The sequence below is a fragment of the Lissotriton vulgaris genome, chromosome 5 (genome assembly GCF_964263255.1).
Source record: "Lissotriton vulgaris chromosome 5, aLisVul1.2, whole genome shotgun sequence".
NCBI lineage: Eukaryota > Metazoa > Chordata > Amphibia > Caudata > Salamandridae > Lissotriton > Lissotriton vulgaris.
In genome coordinates, this window is record NC_141693.1 from 778,570,628 (window position 1) to 778,583,425 (window position 12,798).

Consider the following 12,798-nt stretch of genomic DNA (forward strand, 5'->3'; position numbering starts at 1 on the left):
GCAGTGGTTTGCTGATCTTCTTACCATTTATTTGGTGATTTAAAGGTAGTGGATACCCCCATTAGTGATCATAGTTTTCTTATCTTCTACCTGGGCTTAAGTATGTCCTCTACCTGTTCCTGGAGATATGATCGATCTTCATCCAAATTTGACAAAAAAACTTGAAGGAAACGGTGGGACTATAGAAGGACCACTGAGTTAAAGGGCATATTAGAAACCACACTCGATAATGTAAATGTCTGGGTGGTGATGAACTGAAAAGTGTTTCCATATTAATGAAGCAGCTAATAGAAAAGGTTAATCGAAAATCAACAAAGAGTAACTTTAAGCCTATTCTCTTGCTAAATAGAGAAATAAATGCCCTAGTTAGGAAAAAACATGTGGTATATTCCCATGAGTGGGATTCTATGGTGTCGCTATTAAAGAGGAGAAGGAGTAGGCTTAAGGTTTGCCTCAAAAGAGAGGAATATGACTGGCCATGGGTAGATCTGAGAGGGGCAGCGTTAAGGGATAGACAAGGTCTTTTTGGATTCTGCACGGAGGCTGTGGGTCAAGAGTTAGATTGCTTCCCTCGTCCATTGAGAAGGTCAGCTGGATTAACTTTATTACAAGTTTGCATGTGGCAAATGGAGAGGAGGTTGAATGTGTCAAATTAGAAGTGGACATACATGCTCATGATCCTCCTTCAGTTACATAGAGGGATGCGTACAACTGGCGCGATGGGTCAAGATGAAGACCCAATCTCGGTTATAAAACAAGAACCACCTCTCTGGAGTAAAATACTGTATCCAGTTTTTAGAAGTTGCTATAAGCATAGGAGAGTCCCCTTCTCCTGGAGGGGGAGTATCCTAGTACCGCTATTTAAGAAGGAGGATGGAAAACTGCCAGGGAACTACCGAAAGATAGCCCTACTAGATGCAGGGGGGCAATGTTTTTACAAAATGCTTACATTACTCAGTTAAGTGTGTGGACAGATGACAATAATATAATACCTATGTAGCAAACTCGGTTTCGGAGGAATCATGGCACGACAGACAATGTAGCAGCTCTTGAGCTGATTAATGAGAAATATGCAAGGGTAAGAGGAGGAGTGAACTATGCTGCCTTTACAATTTTTTTCCATAGCATTTGATAGAGTCAACCTCTGAGTAGGAAACTCATAAGGCAGGGTATGCCAGGCATCCTGTTCGAATTAGTTATAGCACTCTATTCCGTTAACTGGTGTAGAGAACTTCTAGGGGGTGATCGGGCCTCTCAGCTAAAATACCAACTCTAAATGGTTTAAAAACCAGGGTGCCTCCTAGTCCCGATACTCTTTTCGCTATGTATCTCGGACCTCCCAGTTTGCTTATCACAGTGTTAGGGTATAGCGCCGTCCGTTAGCAGTAAACCAATGTCCTGTCAACTATATGCAGACAATATAATAATCTTGGACCTTACTCCTAAAGGCCTAAATAGTGTTCTGCAGGCTTTACAAAAAGATGGATATTCATCACTTAAAGATTAATATCTCAAAAAGTAAAATCATGTCTTTCCATGGTAAGAGGAAACCCAGATATGCTACCTTTTCCTGGTCGTTGGGCTCCCATAAGTTAAAATTCATAAACTCTTCTACGTTTCTGGGTAAGATAATGTGTGGTAATCTTAGTAATAAGGCCCATATTGAGAATAATAAGAGTAAAGCTCAGTCCCTGGCCGAAGAATGCGCGCCCTTTATAGGGCAACTGGTATAAGACACTGCTCATACCTCCTGGAGGTTTATCGTGCGAAATTCCCTGCCTTACTGATTTATTGCCTGGAGTTGATCGGAGTAGGCAAATGGTGCATCCTAAATGTGATGGAAGGCTGAACCCTACGAAATATCTCTTCTCTTAACTCCCCTATTTCAGTGGCTGGCGTAAGGTTGGAAATGGATTTAAGAAGTGCCTATGTCTGGGGCCTGGCTGCGGTGGTACGCTGGGTTGCCTGCGTAGCAAGGAGCGATGCAGACTCATTAAGGTCATTATGAAGAAAAATTCTAGAATAAAAAAAGGTCATTAGTATAGAAATGTTCTCTCCGCTGTTGATCAGTTACAATTAGATCAGAAACTGATCCTTACTCTAACTGCAACACAATTAAAAGTTAGCCTAAACAGGCTACCTGGGCGATTTGCTTTCATCTGGAGGAGTGCCTTTAAAAAAAATAAATAAATAAGAGTTTTTCTGTATATAACGGACTCCATTACAGCAAACAGAGTGCAACCATATATTCATTGGAATTTGCCTCACGGGCTGAGATGCGTTTGGATATTGCGGAGATTGGGTATGCTTCCACTTAAACCTCTCATGACCAAATGGCATGAAACTTCCTTTGAGTTTAATTTATGTCGTAACGGGATTCAAGACCATAACCATGTTCTTTTTGTTTGTCCCACTCTTCTATTATATCGTAAAAAATGTAGAGGCCCATATGACTATAGTTATCTATACATTCGGTATCGGAAGTACCACAGTCATTTTACATTACATCCTAATTAAATCTTTTTCTATAGAATGTGTAGCTTAAAGTGTTTTTTTTTATTTGTACTGATCATATAATTTCAGTTATCTACATTATCAGGCTTGGAAGCACTATAGCCATTTTATGCGCCTTCTCATGAAATGTTTGGATATATAATGTTCGCACTGACCATATTTTTGCAGTTATCTATATGATCGGGCTAGAAAGTAATTTAGTTACTTTATGTACCTCCTAATGAAATACTAAGTTATAAAATTTTTAACGTTTAAGTGTTAAAAATTTGTATTTATCTTATTGTTGTTACAGTCTGGTTGCTTTAATGTGGATTGGTTTCCCTATGTATCACGTACTATAAGTACATGTACAATTTTTATATGCGTTTTTATGTGGATCACGTTGGAGTGTTGGAACATAATTAAAAAAAACTTGAAGAGTTCGTAAGTGACACGCAACTGCAGTCACGTTCCTCAGGAAATATATGGATATTTTAATTTTCTCTTTAGTTACATTATTCTTAGCGATCATTCAGGACCACGTCAAAAGTTATCAAATATAACAAAATTGATTACACTTAAGGGAAATGATGCAATCAAATAACAGAAAAGCAAACGAATTTAACAAAATTTCATGACACCATTTACGTATTACATTAGAAACAAACCATATTAAACGTACTAACACTTGGGTCACACCATCCTATGGATGCCAGAATAATTCTGTCAGGATGCGACCAATGCCCTCTGATGCGGTTAAAGTTCACGGCAAGCATACACTGCCAAAGCATACACTACGAAAGACTAAAGCCCTCAGCATGGCTTGGAAAACCTCTGCCGCCCAGCAGTTTATTTTTTTCTGGCGAGACCCATGTTGAACTTCGGTGAACTTTACAATCTGCAGGTCCAATTTTGTATTAGACTGTTAGTCAGCAAATGTAGGTTCTGCTCCGACAGTGGATTGAGATTGCATTTTGTAATTTGGTTTAAACAGTGCTAGTTTTGTACTGCTGAGGGCTCGGAGAAGTTAGCTACTATAATTACTATGTTGTATACAGTTGCTCTACAGTGGGGCGTCCGGCACTAAACTACTGGAAGGAGAAGGGAAGGATTACTTCAACTAGGTTTTGCAAATTGCTTTGAAACAATAAAGACTAATATCTAATGTATAGATGTTCCAAAGCCTAGGTGACAAGAAGTTAAGAGAGGCTTCCTTGACCGACATTCTTGTCACAGTAGTGGCCAAATTGTACTGAACAGAGGGAAGACTGCAGGTAGGTACTTAGTGATTAACCAGGTAACGGATTTACTTGAGACCTCCATTGTGTAAGGCTCTATACAACACGCAGATGGCTTAGGAACTCGAACGGTTCACAATGGACAGTCAGTGGAAGTCAGTCAGCTGACCAGAGACTGAATAATGAAGGGGTTGTAGCAAGTGCATTCTTATGTATTTTTATGGTTTCGCAATTTATCTTATTTATTTTGACGCAATGCCTTATATTCTACTTGTATTTCTTTGATCTGCTTTCTGTATTCTATTTGGAACTTATAGTATGGTTCTGAGAACTTCTAGATGTCACTCCTTGCCAGTCCTCCGAGCCATCTGGATGTCTCCAGTGTCATAGGTCCTTATTCCAAGAATAAGGAATTTTACTTCAGACAAAGACTCAGTGACTCATCTGTAGAATCTGCAGACACAACCCACTCTACAGGGGGATACGGAGGAGAAGTCCACCACTTTGAATTACCGGGAGATGATGGGAAAGGAATTTAGTTAAGTCTAGTGCAGGCAGGACTTAAATAGGGGAGACGGGCAGGAAAGGCAATACTTTGGTGTGGGATCGAAGCAGGGAGAAAGAAGCACCTGGTAGAGACTTTTGAGATTTGGGGCTATAGCAGGGAAAGTGTGCACGGCCCCAATTTGCGCTACAGCGTACTTTCAAGGCTGCTCTACGTTTCTCAGTGCAGGCAGCAAACCTCCTGAAGATGGGAAAGAAATCCCTTTGTAGACAGGTGTAGTGATTGACTGACTGCACCCACTTGCAGGGGGATGTCTTGGGGGCATCCATGCAACCCCATGTCTTCCTTCCAAAGGGCGGTCTTCAAGAGGCGCACTGCCAGTAAGCCACCTATTTGTGGCGCACTGTGATTGCGTCTCAAAGGGTCTGTTTGCATCTGCTCCTGTGTCTATAATACAGCACAGGGGCGGAGGTAAAATGACCCCTTATTTGCATGGGGCCTTTCCCCCATGCAAATGAAGAAATGCCCACTCATGATAGCACTGGTGCCAGAGCTATCAGTATTACAGAAGGGAACTTCGCATATGTCTGCGGAACCTCCTGCAATACCATTCCACCTTGGGGCGCACAAAGGAGGCACACAAAGAGTGTGCACACAGTCTTTGTGCCCCCAGGTCACAATTTATAGTACGACCTCCAGATTATAAAATCAGAGTTTACTATCAAACCAGAACTCAAGATTCTTGACAGAAGATAAAGGCACAGGGAGCTACACTAGCTTAGGTTGACCAACGGCTGGGCAACCAGAAAAGCGGATTGTTCCTGAATAGACTTTCCCTCTTGTCTCAATTTAATGGTCATCCAATTCACAACCTCAGTCCTACAGATGTAAATGTTTTGAAATTTGCTGCTGAAGAAGGACCCAGTACGTTGTGCGTCATCTGCATATGAAAATACCTCAAAACTAAAAAGGCCAGAGGGGGATCAGCTAATGGGTGATATAGATATTATAAAGGATGATCCTAAAGGAGAGGTTATCATCAGGTTCTTCTGTGCTGCCTTTTGGCTCAGTTCAAGTATAAACCCACAATCCACACGCATTAGAGTCGGCATATAGACTGAATGCTAGAATAGCAATGGGGGAAAGTTGTACGGGACAACATCCATGTAGTATCATTATATGTAGAAAATACCCTTGTTTACTTAAGGAAAAGAGTGGCCAGGAAAGAAAAGGTCTCTGCGATACATTTTTGGGTCACAATTGTCTCCTGTATGTGAAAATGACACAAAATGGCATAATGCAAAATTGAGAAGTTTTGCCTATTTCGCGTAATGCAAAATTCAGGAATTTCGCCAACGGAATTTCAATTTTGCCTAGGCTTAGCTTACTTAACACCCTTGTTAAATTCTTAACTCACATACAAACTTTTACGTTTATGGGACTTGCCAAGAGGTGCCCGTTAAATGCCAACAGATTAGCTCTCCAATAAGCCAATTTTGGACCAATAACATATTCGACCACGTTTTGAGCCAACGCGTAGAAACTGCAAACAAAAAATGAATTTTGTAATACTCAGTCCGCGCCCGGGAGGCACAGCTCTCATAGTCAGTCTCTGCCGTTAGTTACCATGATAGAGGCAATTACGATGTGGCATTACACACCACTAAGAAAAGTCGTGGACAAGCTATTCGAGTGACAGTCAGATCTAAATTTAAGGGAAGCACTAACCAACAGGCATTGCCAATTTCAATCATTTTGATTCATCTCCACTGAGAAGGTTTTCAGCAAGCTTAACTAACATGCAAAATAAGGGCAGCACGAACAGGTAAAAGGCAGGTTGTGATAGCAGCAGCCCAAGATTGTACAGAAATAGTTTATAAAAAGCCGAATGCGTACAATTTGGGCAGCACAGGAATGGCAGGCAGAAGTGCACACTTATTCAGACACAGAACAGTTACTCAAGTGCGAACTCCCCTTGCATACAATTCATAATAAATGCCTATGATGTGGAACTGCCGGCATCCACAGAGAGAGGGAAAATAAGGAAAAGAGAGTGGAGGGTAGGAAAATAAAGCAAAGAATGAAAAGAAATAGTAAGTAATAAAAAGTGATTTAAAAAGAGACAGAAGCAGCATTGTCAGTGCAATATCTTGGTCAATGAGAATCTCTGAGTTCTCATGCCAGATGGTCTAGAAGTGGATAAACACATAAGACAAGACTGTATGGCGAGAAATTATAAATTTTTTCTGCAAAAGTAGAAATAAAAATCAAATAGAGGAAGCAATTATCCACAGTATTGTGTGTTGTTAATGGAACTTTCTCAAAAGGCACCATGTTCACTTACGATTCCTTTTATGTATCCAGTTCAGCGGGCCACCTTTATCGTAGTTTTTTTTTGTTAGCTCAAAAGTCTACCTTTGACATATTACCTACATCTGGAGTTTAGCGTCTACTTCTACAACCGTACTATGAATGTTGTGTTCAGTTCTGGAATACTATTTGGGACAGTATGTATATAAGCGAGTGAGAGTAGATTGATGGGGCAAACAGGAGGAGATAGCCAGGTAAAAGAGGTGGATAGGCAAAGGAATAGTGAATATGGCAGATGAGCGAGACTGCAGTTATTTAGCACATAATAAAAAAATGTTACTTCTGAGGTGATGGGATACGAATGCAGCTGCAGAATGGATGGCGACTACCTAGTAAACAAAGAACGATATGCTTGCATTACACAAATGCCACCTGTAGAGCGATTATAGAATACATGGTTGATTTTCGCCAACCATAAGCTATCGAAAGAAAAAAAAAACACACACTGATAATGCTTAGCTCACCCAAGTGCCACGCCACAAGTTGAAGCAAACTGGAGAAATGAATCTGTTATTCATCAAGTACAAAAATCGGATTGCGGGGTGGGGGGGGGGCGTTTTACTGTGCTCTCTCTTGCTAGCAGAAGAATCATGTATAACAATGACTCTTCCTGAGGCATGATTGCCAGTTGCATATAAGAATGTTTTTGCAGAGGGACTGTTCCGCAGTATTTCTCGCCACCTGGGTCAAATTTTTAATTTCAATTCAAGTCTCCTTTTCTAAATGTCCCATTTCCCTTACCGAACCGCACATCTACTTTCCAAATGCCTTCAAATAACAGCAGAATGCTGAATCAGGCCAATGGAAATAACCTGGCAAACCAAAAGAAAAATTCTATATCAAAATTCAATTCCAAAGCATTTTAAAGGGAGATCCCTTCACTCCTTGGCTCCACTGTTAACCCACACTGCCCTATTCCATTGTAATCCGACTCCAATTGTACTCTTACCCATCCTCTACCACATGCCCTCACCACCAAACCACACTTTGAACCCATTCACATCTTACACGTGTGAAAATATTTCCCCTTCCTCCATGGGCAAGCTCAAAAGTAACCTATTTCTCAAGACAAGGTCAGCATTTTCAGTGAAAATGTTTAACTGGCAGCACTGCAGCAAGTTGCAGTGACTTTCTTTCACATACAAAAAACGTCTTGAAATATAAAATTAGAATCCCAGATATTATACCAAGAGCTGAAAATTATATAATATGATCCTTCTTCATGAATATAACAATGATATCAGCTAACAAGAGCAAAGAAAGTAGCAGCCCACATACATACAAGCAATACATATACACATACACCTGGTAGATTGCTGTAGTGTTCATTCAATATATAAAATTAGCCTGACATATTAGACATTTTTACAACTAGAAATCTTTCAGGACATTTTTATCTACCAAACTGTATATTAATTCAATATCATTGTTTGTGACCATAAATGTTTAAGTAGTTATTAGTAACAGAAGGCATAGATTTGTCCATAGACTCAAACACATAAGTAAAGGAGCGGTAATCCTATTACTTAACTGCTCTCCCACTGCTGCAGAGTTATAATGTTGGAGTACTAACTGGACCAATGATCCAGTACTCCCGTATTTTATCATGTAAATACCATTAATGTTTCCTGCCGGCAAAGACCTGCTGGAAACCAAATGGACGCAGAAAACGTGTAGTATCATTTGCAATAAAGTTATTCCTAGCGGATATGTAAAACCCGCTTAAGAACCTGATACAGATCAAGTCTTAAAGAGGGGGGCCAGCCGCAGCAACCAGTAAATACCAAGGCTGCAGGACGATGTATGCTCAGGTGCGGTTAAAACAGCCTATTCTAAACTTGGGCCGCAGAAATGATATACAACTTGAGGACTATGCATGGTTTGCACAAAAATCTGCACCCGCTATTTTCCCCTATATGTAGCCAGGTAAATCTGCTAGAGAACAACTGCCAGATTAAATAATCACCCAACCAGGTATACCAACCCCAGAGCACACCCCTGTTCAGATTATAACTCCCAAGTCATAATAAAAAACAGAACCTAAAAACAGTGCATGGTAATGTTAAAACGTGGCTGTGTATTACCCCACGGGCACGTCTTTTTGATGGTTTTGGAAGTATGCAGAGCCTCTAAAGTGGCAGATATTGCGTGTCAGAAATAACCAGGACCCCTGGCATAATGCGATTCTGCGGCCAGGGCATTTTTCACATAATACTGATGTGCAGCATTTGCCAAATGCTACATAATTTGCAGATTTCTACAAAAAAAAAAAATTGTAGCACAAGTGTACCAAATGTTACTAAAAATGCAGTTACGTATGCTTATTGCTGTGCAGAGGAAGGCACTCATTAAAAGTTGACTGTTCATCTTTCAGTTGCATATTGCTGTATTTTGGTGATAAACTAGTACTGATAAAGTAAAACTTTTGTACAGTGTTGTTTACATGTTTAAAAATAACAATACTGAACTGAAACTATCACAAAATGTACCTCATTGGTCACATACTTTGCATTTTCTTGCAGCATAATTTGGTCCTCCCTTGCTGCATTATTCCAGTGGCCCTGGAAATAGCCTTCTTGCTCTCAACCTGTACGAATGACCACGACAATATATGTGACCAGTTTCTTGTAAATTATTATTTACTACATTTTAGGAACAATTTTATCCAGCTATCGAAAGAGTGTGCGCTGTCTCTTCCCGCTCCTGCATGTGATAGACATAACATTGCTGTGCGGGATGTTTTCATAAATACACACCCTTTCATGCTACTTGTAGCTTTTCGCAATGGGTTCCCTTGTTTCCCCCTCACTCACAGAGCTGTCTTGGCTGGCAGCCCTGCTGCCAGCACACTCTCTCGCACTTGGAACCATAGTCCTGCTCGCAACCTAGAGTGTAAAGATTCCCTGCCTTAGCAGGTGCACTGCCTTGCTGCCCGAGCTCAGTCTCCCCTCACCACCTGGATCCCTGGCCCTGCATTTTACACCGATGTGCGTGCCTTAACCATCATTCCACAGTCCCTATGTAACTTTATCCAGCACTCTTCCAATGTTCGTGCATCTCTCGGGAACATAAGGCAAGCTCTGAATTTCCTCCCGTCCTGACTGTCGAATCTTCTTTTTCTCCCTACACTTCATGTCCAGACCCCATCCAGGCCCGCTGTGCCATGCTCTCACCTCGCAGTCGATGAGGCTCTCGGCCAGCGGGTCTCCGTGCCGCAGCCTCGGAATGGGCCGGGTCTGGAACGGGTAAGGTCGAAACTGGCTCTGCCTCCAGCCGGGAACCTGAGACTCGAGCTCTAAATTATCGTTGCTCCCAGTTCCTTCGCCTCCCAAATCAGCTCCGGCCCCTTCCTCCTTCCCGGCCCCTTCCTCCTTCCCGCCCCCGGCCTCCGCCATCGCAGGCACTTCTGACAGCTCCCGCCGGTTCCGGGGACCGGAGAGGCCGAAGCCGCTCCTCGCGCTGGAGCTAGGCACACTGACAGCGGCGGCGACTGCATGAACACCAGGAGTCTGACCAGGCACAGACAAAACATGTGGAAAGAAAGGACCGCACGGCAGACAGAACTGCTGCAGTGCCCTCCCGCGGACCGGCGGGGTAGTACAAGGTTTCATACCAGATACGGCTACGTATAGAGCGAGCTCCTGCACGTCTGCACCCAAACAAGGAGTAAATACTACATGCACAAACTGCCAGCCTAAAAGGTACGGGAATCTCTATAGAGTGCAGTGCTCTTTGGAAAGGTCGATGTGTGAACTTTAGAAAAGGTCGAGGTAGGAATAAACCATTTCTACATCGAGGAATAAACAATTTCTACACAGTTCTAACTTCAGTGCTCAAGCTTTCGCTTTTCATAAATCTCTGTCTCGATTGATCTAACAGTACTCCAGAATTTGCACACACACACACACGGTTCTGCGAGCAAGTCATAAATGAATTTAACGCAAATAAAAAAAATGCATTCAAATGTGAGTCGGTGGGTGTTGGTGCTCACGAATACTCTTTTTTGAGGACTGAGACTTATTTTTCATCATAAGATTTTAACTCGGTACAGGAGAGGAATAGAGAAGGAAAAAGACATAGAGCCCGATTACTAGGCATTATTTTTTGTCCCTGATAAATAACAATCACAGGGGTACGTTATTTTTCAGGTGTGATAAATAACACCTATAATGAGTTTATGGGTAATAACGTGGATTTTTTTAGTTTAATCCACCAGAATTCACATGATACAGTAAGTACCGTATGTTTACCCATGTTAAAGTTCGACAAGTTTGACCTGCTGAAATTGAACTAATGTGTTATTTATTGCCCGGAGCGCCCGCCCTGCAGGTGGAGGTGGGATCCGCTCAGTCGGCGGAGGGTGGACGCAGTGCGCTGGGCTCAGTTTGGACCGGACTCTGTGCTTCTGTGGACACCCGTGATTTCAAGGGTCCTGACGTCCTCCGCGTGGGGCCCCAGTGCACACTGGAGGCTTCGGAGCGCTCCAGAGGCGGCGTGCTCTCTCCGGGGACTCCCGATTGAAGTTTGACTCAGGGTTTGGTCTGGTTGTGGAAATATTGCACCCGCCTCGAGACCCGGTATGCTTTTCCAGAGGCGCCTCGCTCGCAGCCTGCAATGAGTAGGGGGTTCGCTGGAGGTCAAGGTGGATCAAGAATACAGGACGTGGAATTATCAAAGGCTGCCAGAAGATCCTCTTTTATGTTGATCAACGTTGTCTCTGAACTTGCTTGTGGTCTGATCCCTGACTGAGGATTGTGTAGCAGCTGAAGAGATTTTGACTTTGGTGTTTCTTTTATGACCATTACCTCTGCAATTCTTTCCACAGGTGCTGCAAAAAAAGGTGGGTGAAGGCACAGTGAAAGTAATAAGCGGGAGACGCTTTGCCAAGGAGGACATGCGCACCGTTTTGGGAGCAGGTCAAGGAGCCTGAGGCTCAGGCCCTAGGGTGACCAACCGTCCGTAAATTTCACGGACAGTCCGTAATTTCGGCCGTCTGTCCGTTGTCCGTGAAGGAATCTTTAACGGACGCCATTTGTCCGTCATTTTAACAGGGCACCGGTTGCTCCACCCTAAAGCCGGCACAGCTTGCACCCACCTCCCTTCTTCACTCCGATGCTGCACCAAAGCTCCTCAGATACCCATCAGCATTGGCGAGGCACAGTGGGATGGCAACCCTCACACCTCCAGCCCTTGATGACCTGTTAAGAGGTGCTTCGAAGGTGACTGAGAGGGAGGGGCTGCAGGTTCAGGAGCAGCGACGTCTATTCACATGCAAACAGTCCTGAATGCATCATGTCTCTGCTATTTAAAGGGGGGCTCACACATTCCATTTCAGGCCCCAAACATCCAGACCCGGTCAGATTACACCCCTGATTACACCGAGGCAGCACGTGGTTCTCTTTACAGAGCGTAATTACTGTCACTAAATTGTAAGCAAACCTCGGTTCTTCAAACATGCAGTCTATATTGTAAGAAAATAAAGAAATGGCACACTCGCACCCACACTCATTAACAAAGTATGGAGGACAATCAGTTCAATCAGTTCTCTTAGAGTGTCTCCTGTAAGTACTGTACATCACATTGGGGGATGGCATTTTGGACAGAGAGCCTGTCTTCTCGTTGTCTTGTGCAGGAGGGGGCGAGGAGCCCAAGATGATACTTGAATACTGCATGCCCACCCCTGTGCCCACCCTGGTGGATCCTGTTCCCTCTCCTGTGATGGCTCCTGCCCTCCCCTCAGTGATAGCTCCTGCCCTCCCCTCAGTGATGGCTCCTGTCCCCCCATGTGGTGGCTCCAGTCCACTCCCCCCACCTGTGATGGCTCCTGTCCCCCCATGTTGTGGCTCCAGTCCACCCCCACCTGTGGTGGCTCTTGTTCTCCCCTGTGTTGGATCCTGTCGCTGCCCTGGGTGGCTTCTGTCCCAGTCCTGGAACGGCCCCTGCAGCGAGGGTGAAATTCTTGATGGGCCTCTTCTCAAAAGGGCTCAGCTCAAAATTAATATGGAAAGGTCGGCGAGTAAGTAAGTGAAGGGATGGGTGAATGGCTGGATGAATTAATGAAAGGGTGAATGGATGAATGAAAGATTGAATAAATGGATAATGAGAGAGGATAAATGGATTGTTGAGTGAGGGGAAGGATGGAGAGAAAATGTAAATAGCTGGATGTATGGGTGGTAGGGTAGCTAGTTGATG

General features: G+C 43.3%; 1 protein-coding gene across 3 annotated transcripts in view; it reads right to left on the minus strand.

Annotated features, from left to right (window-relative positions):
- Positions 1–10,136, minus strand: part of HIF1AN (hypoxia inducible factor 1 subunit alpha inhibitor) — a 170,364-nt gene extending 160,228 nt beyond the window's left edge. The window contains exon 1 of one of the 3 annotated variants that reach the window (XR_015295931.1): positions 9,780–10,111. Coding sequence is in view for 2 of the 3 variants with exons in the window: in XM_086922245.1 (XP_086778371.1) it covers positions 9,780–10,001 (222 nt within the window). In the remaining variant the exon portion in view is untranslated. Of the gene's footprint in view, positions 1–9,095; positions 9,233–9,779 lie in introns of those variants that run through there. The other 2 variants (XM_086922245.1, XM_086922246.1) reach the window with 2 other exon arrangements.
- Positions 10,137–12,798: the final 2,662 nt, after the last annotated feature.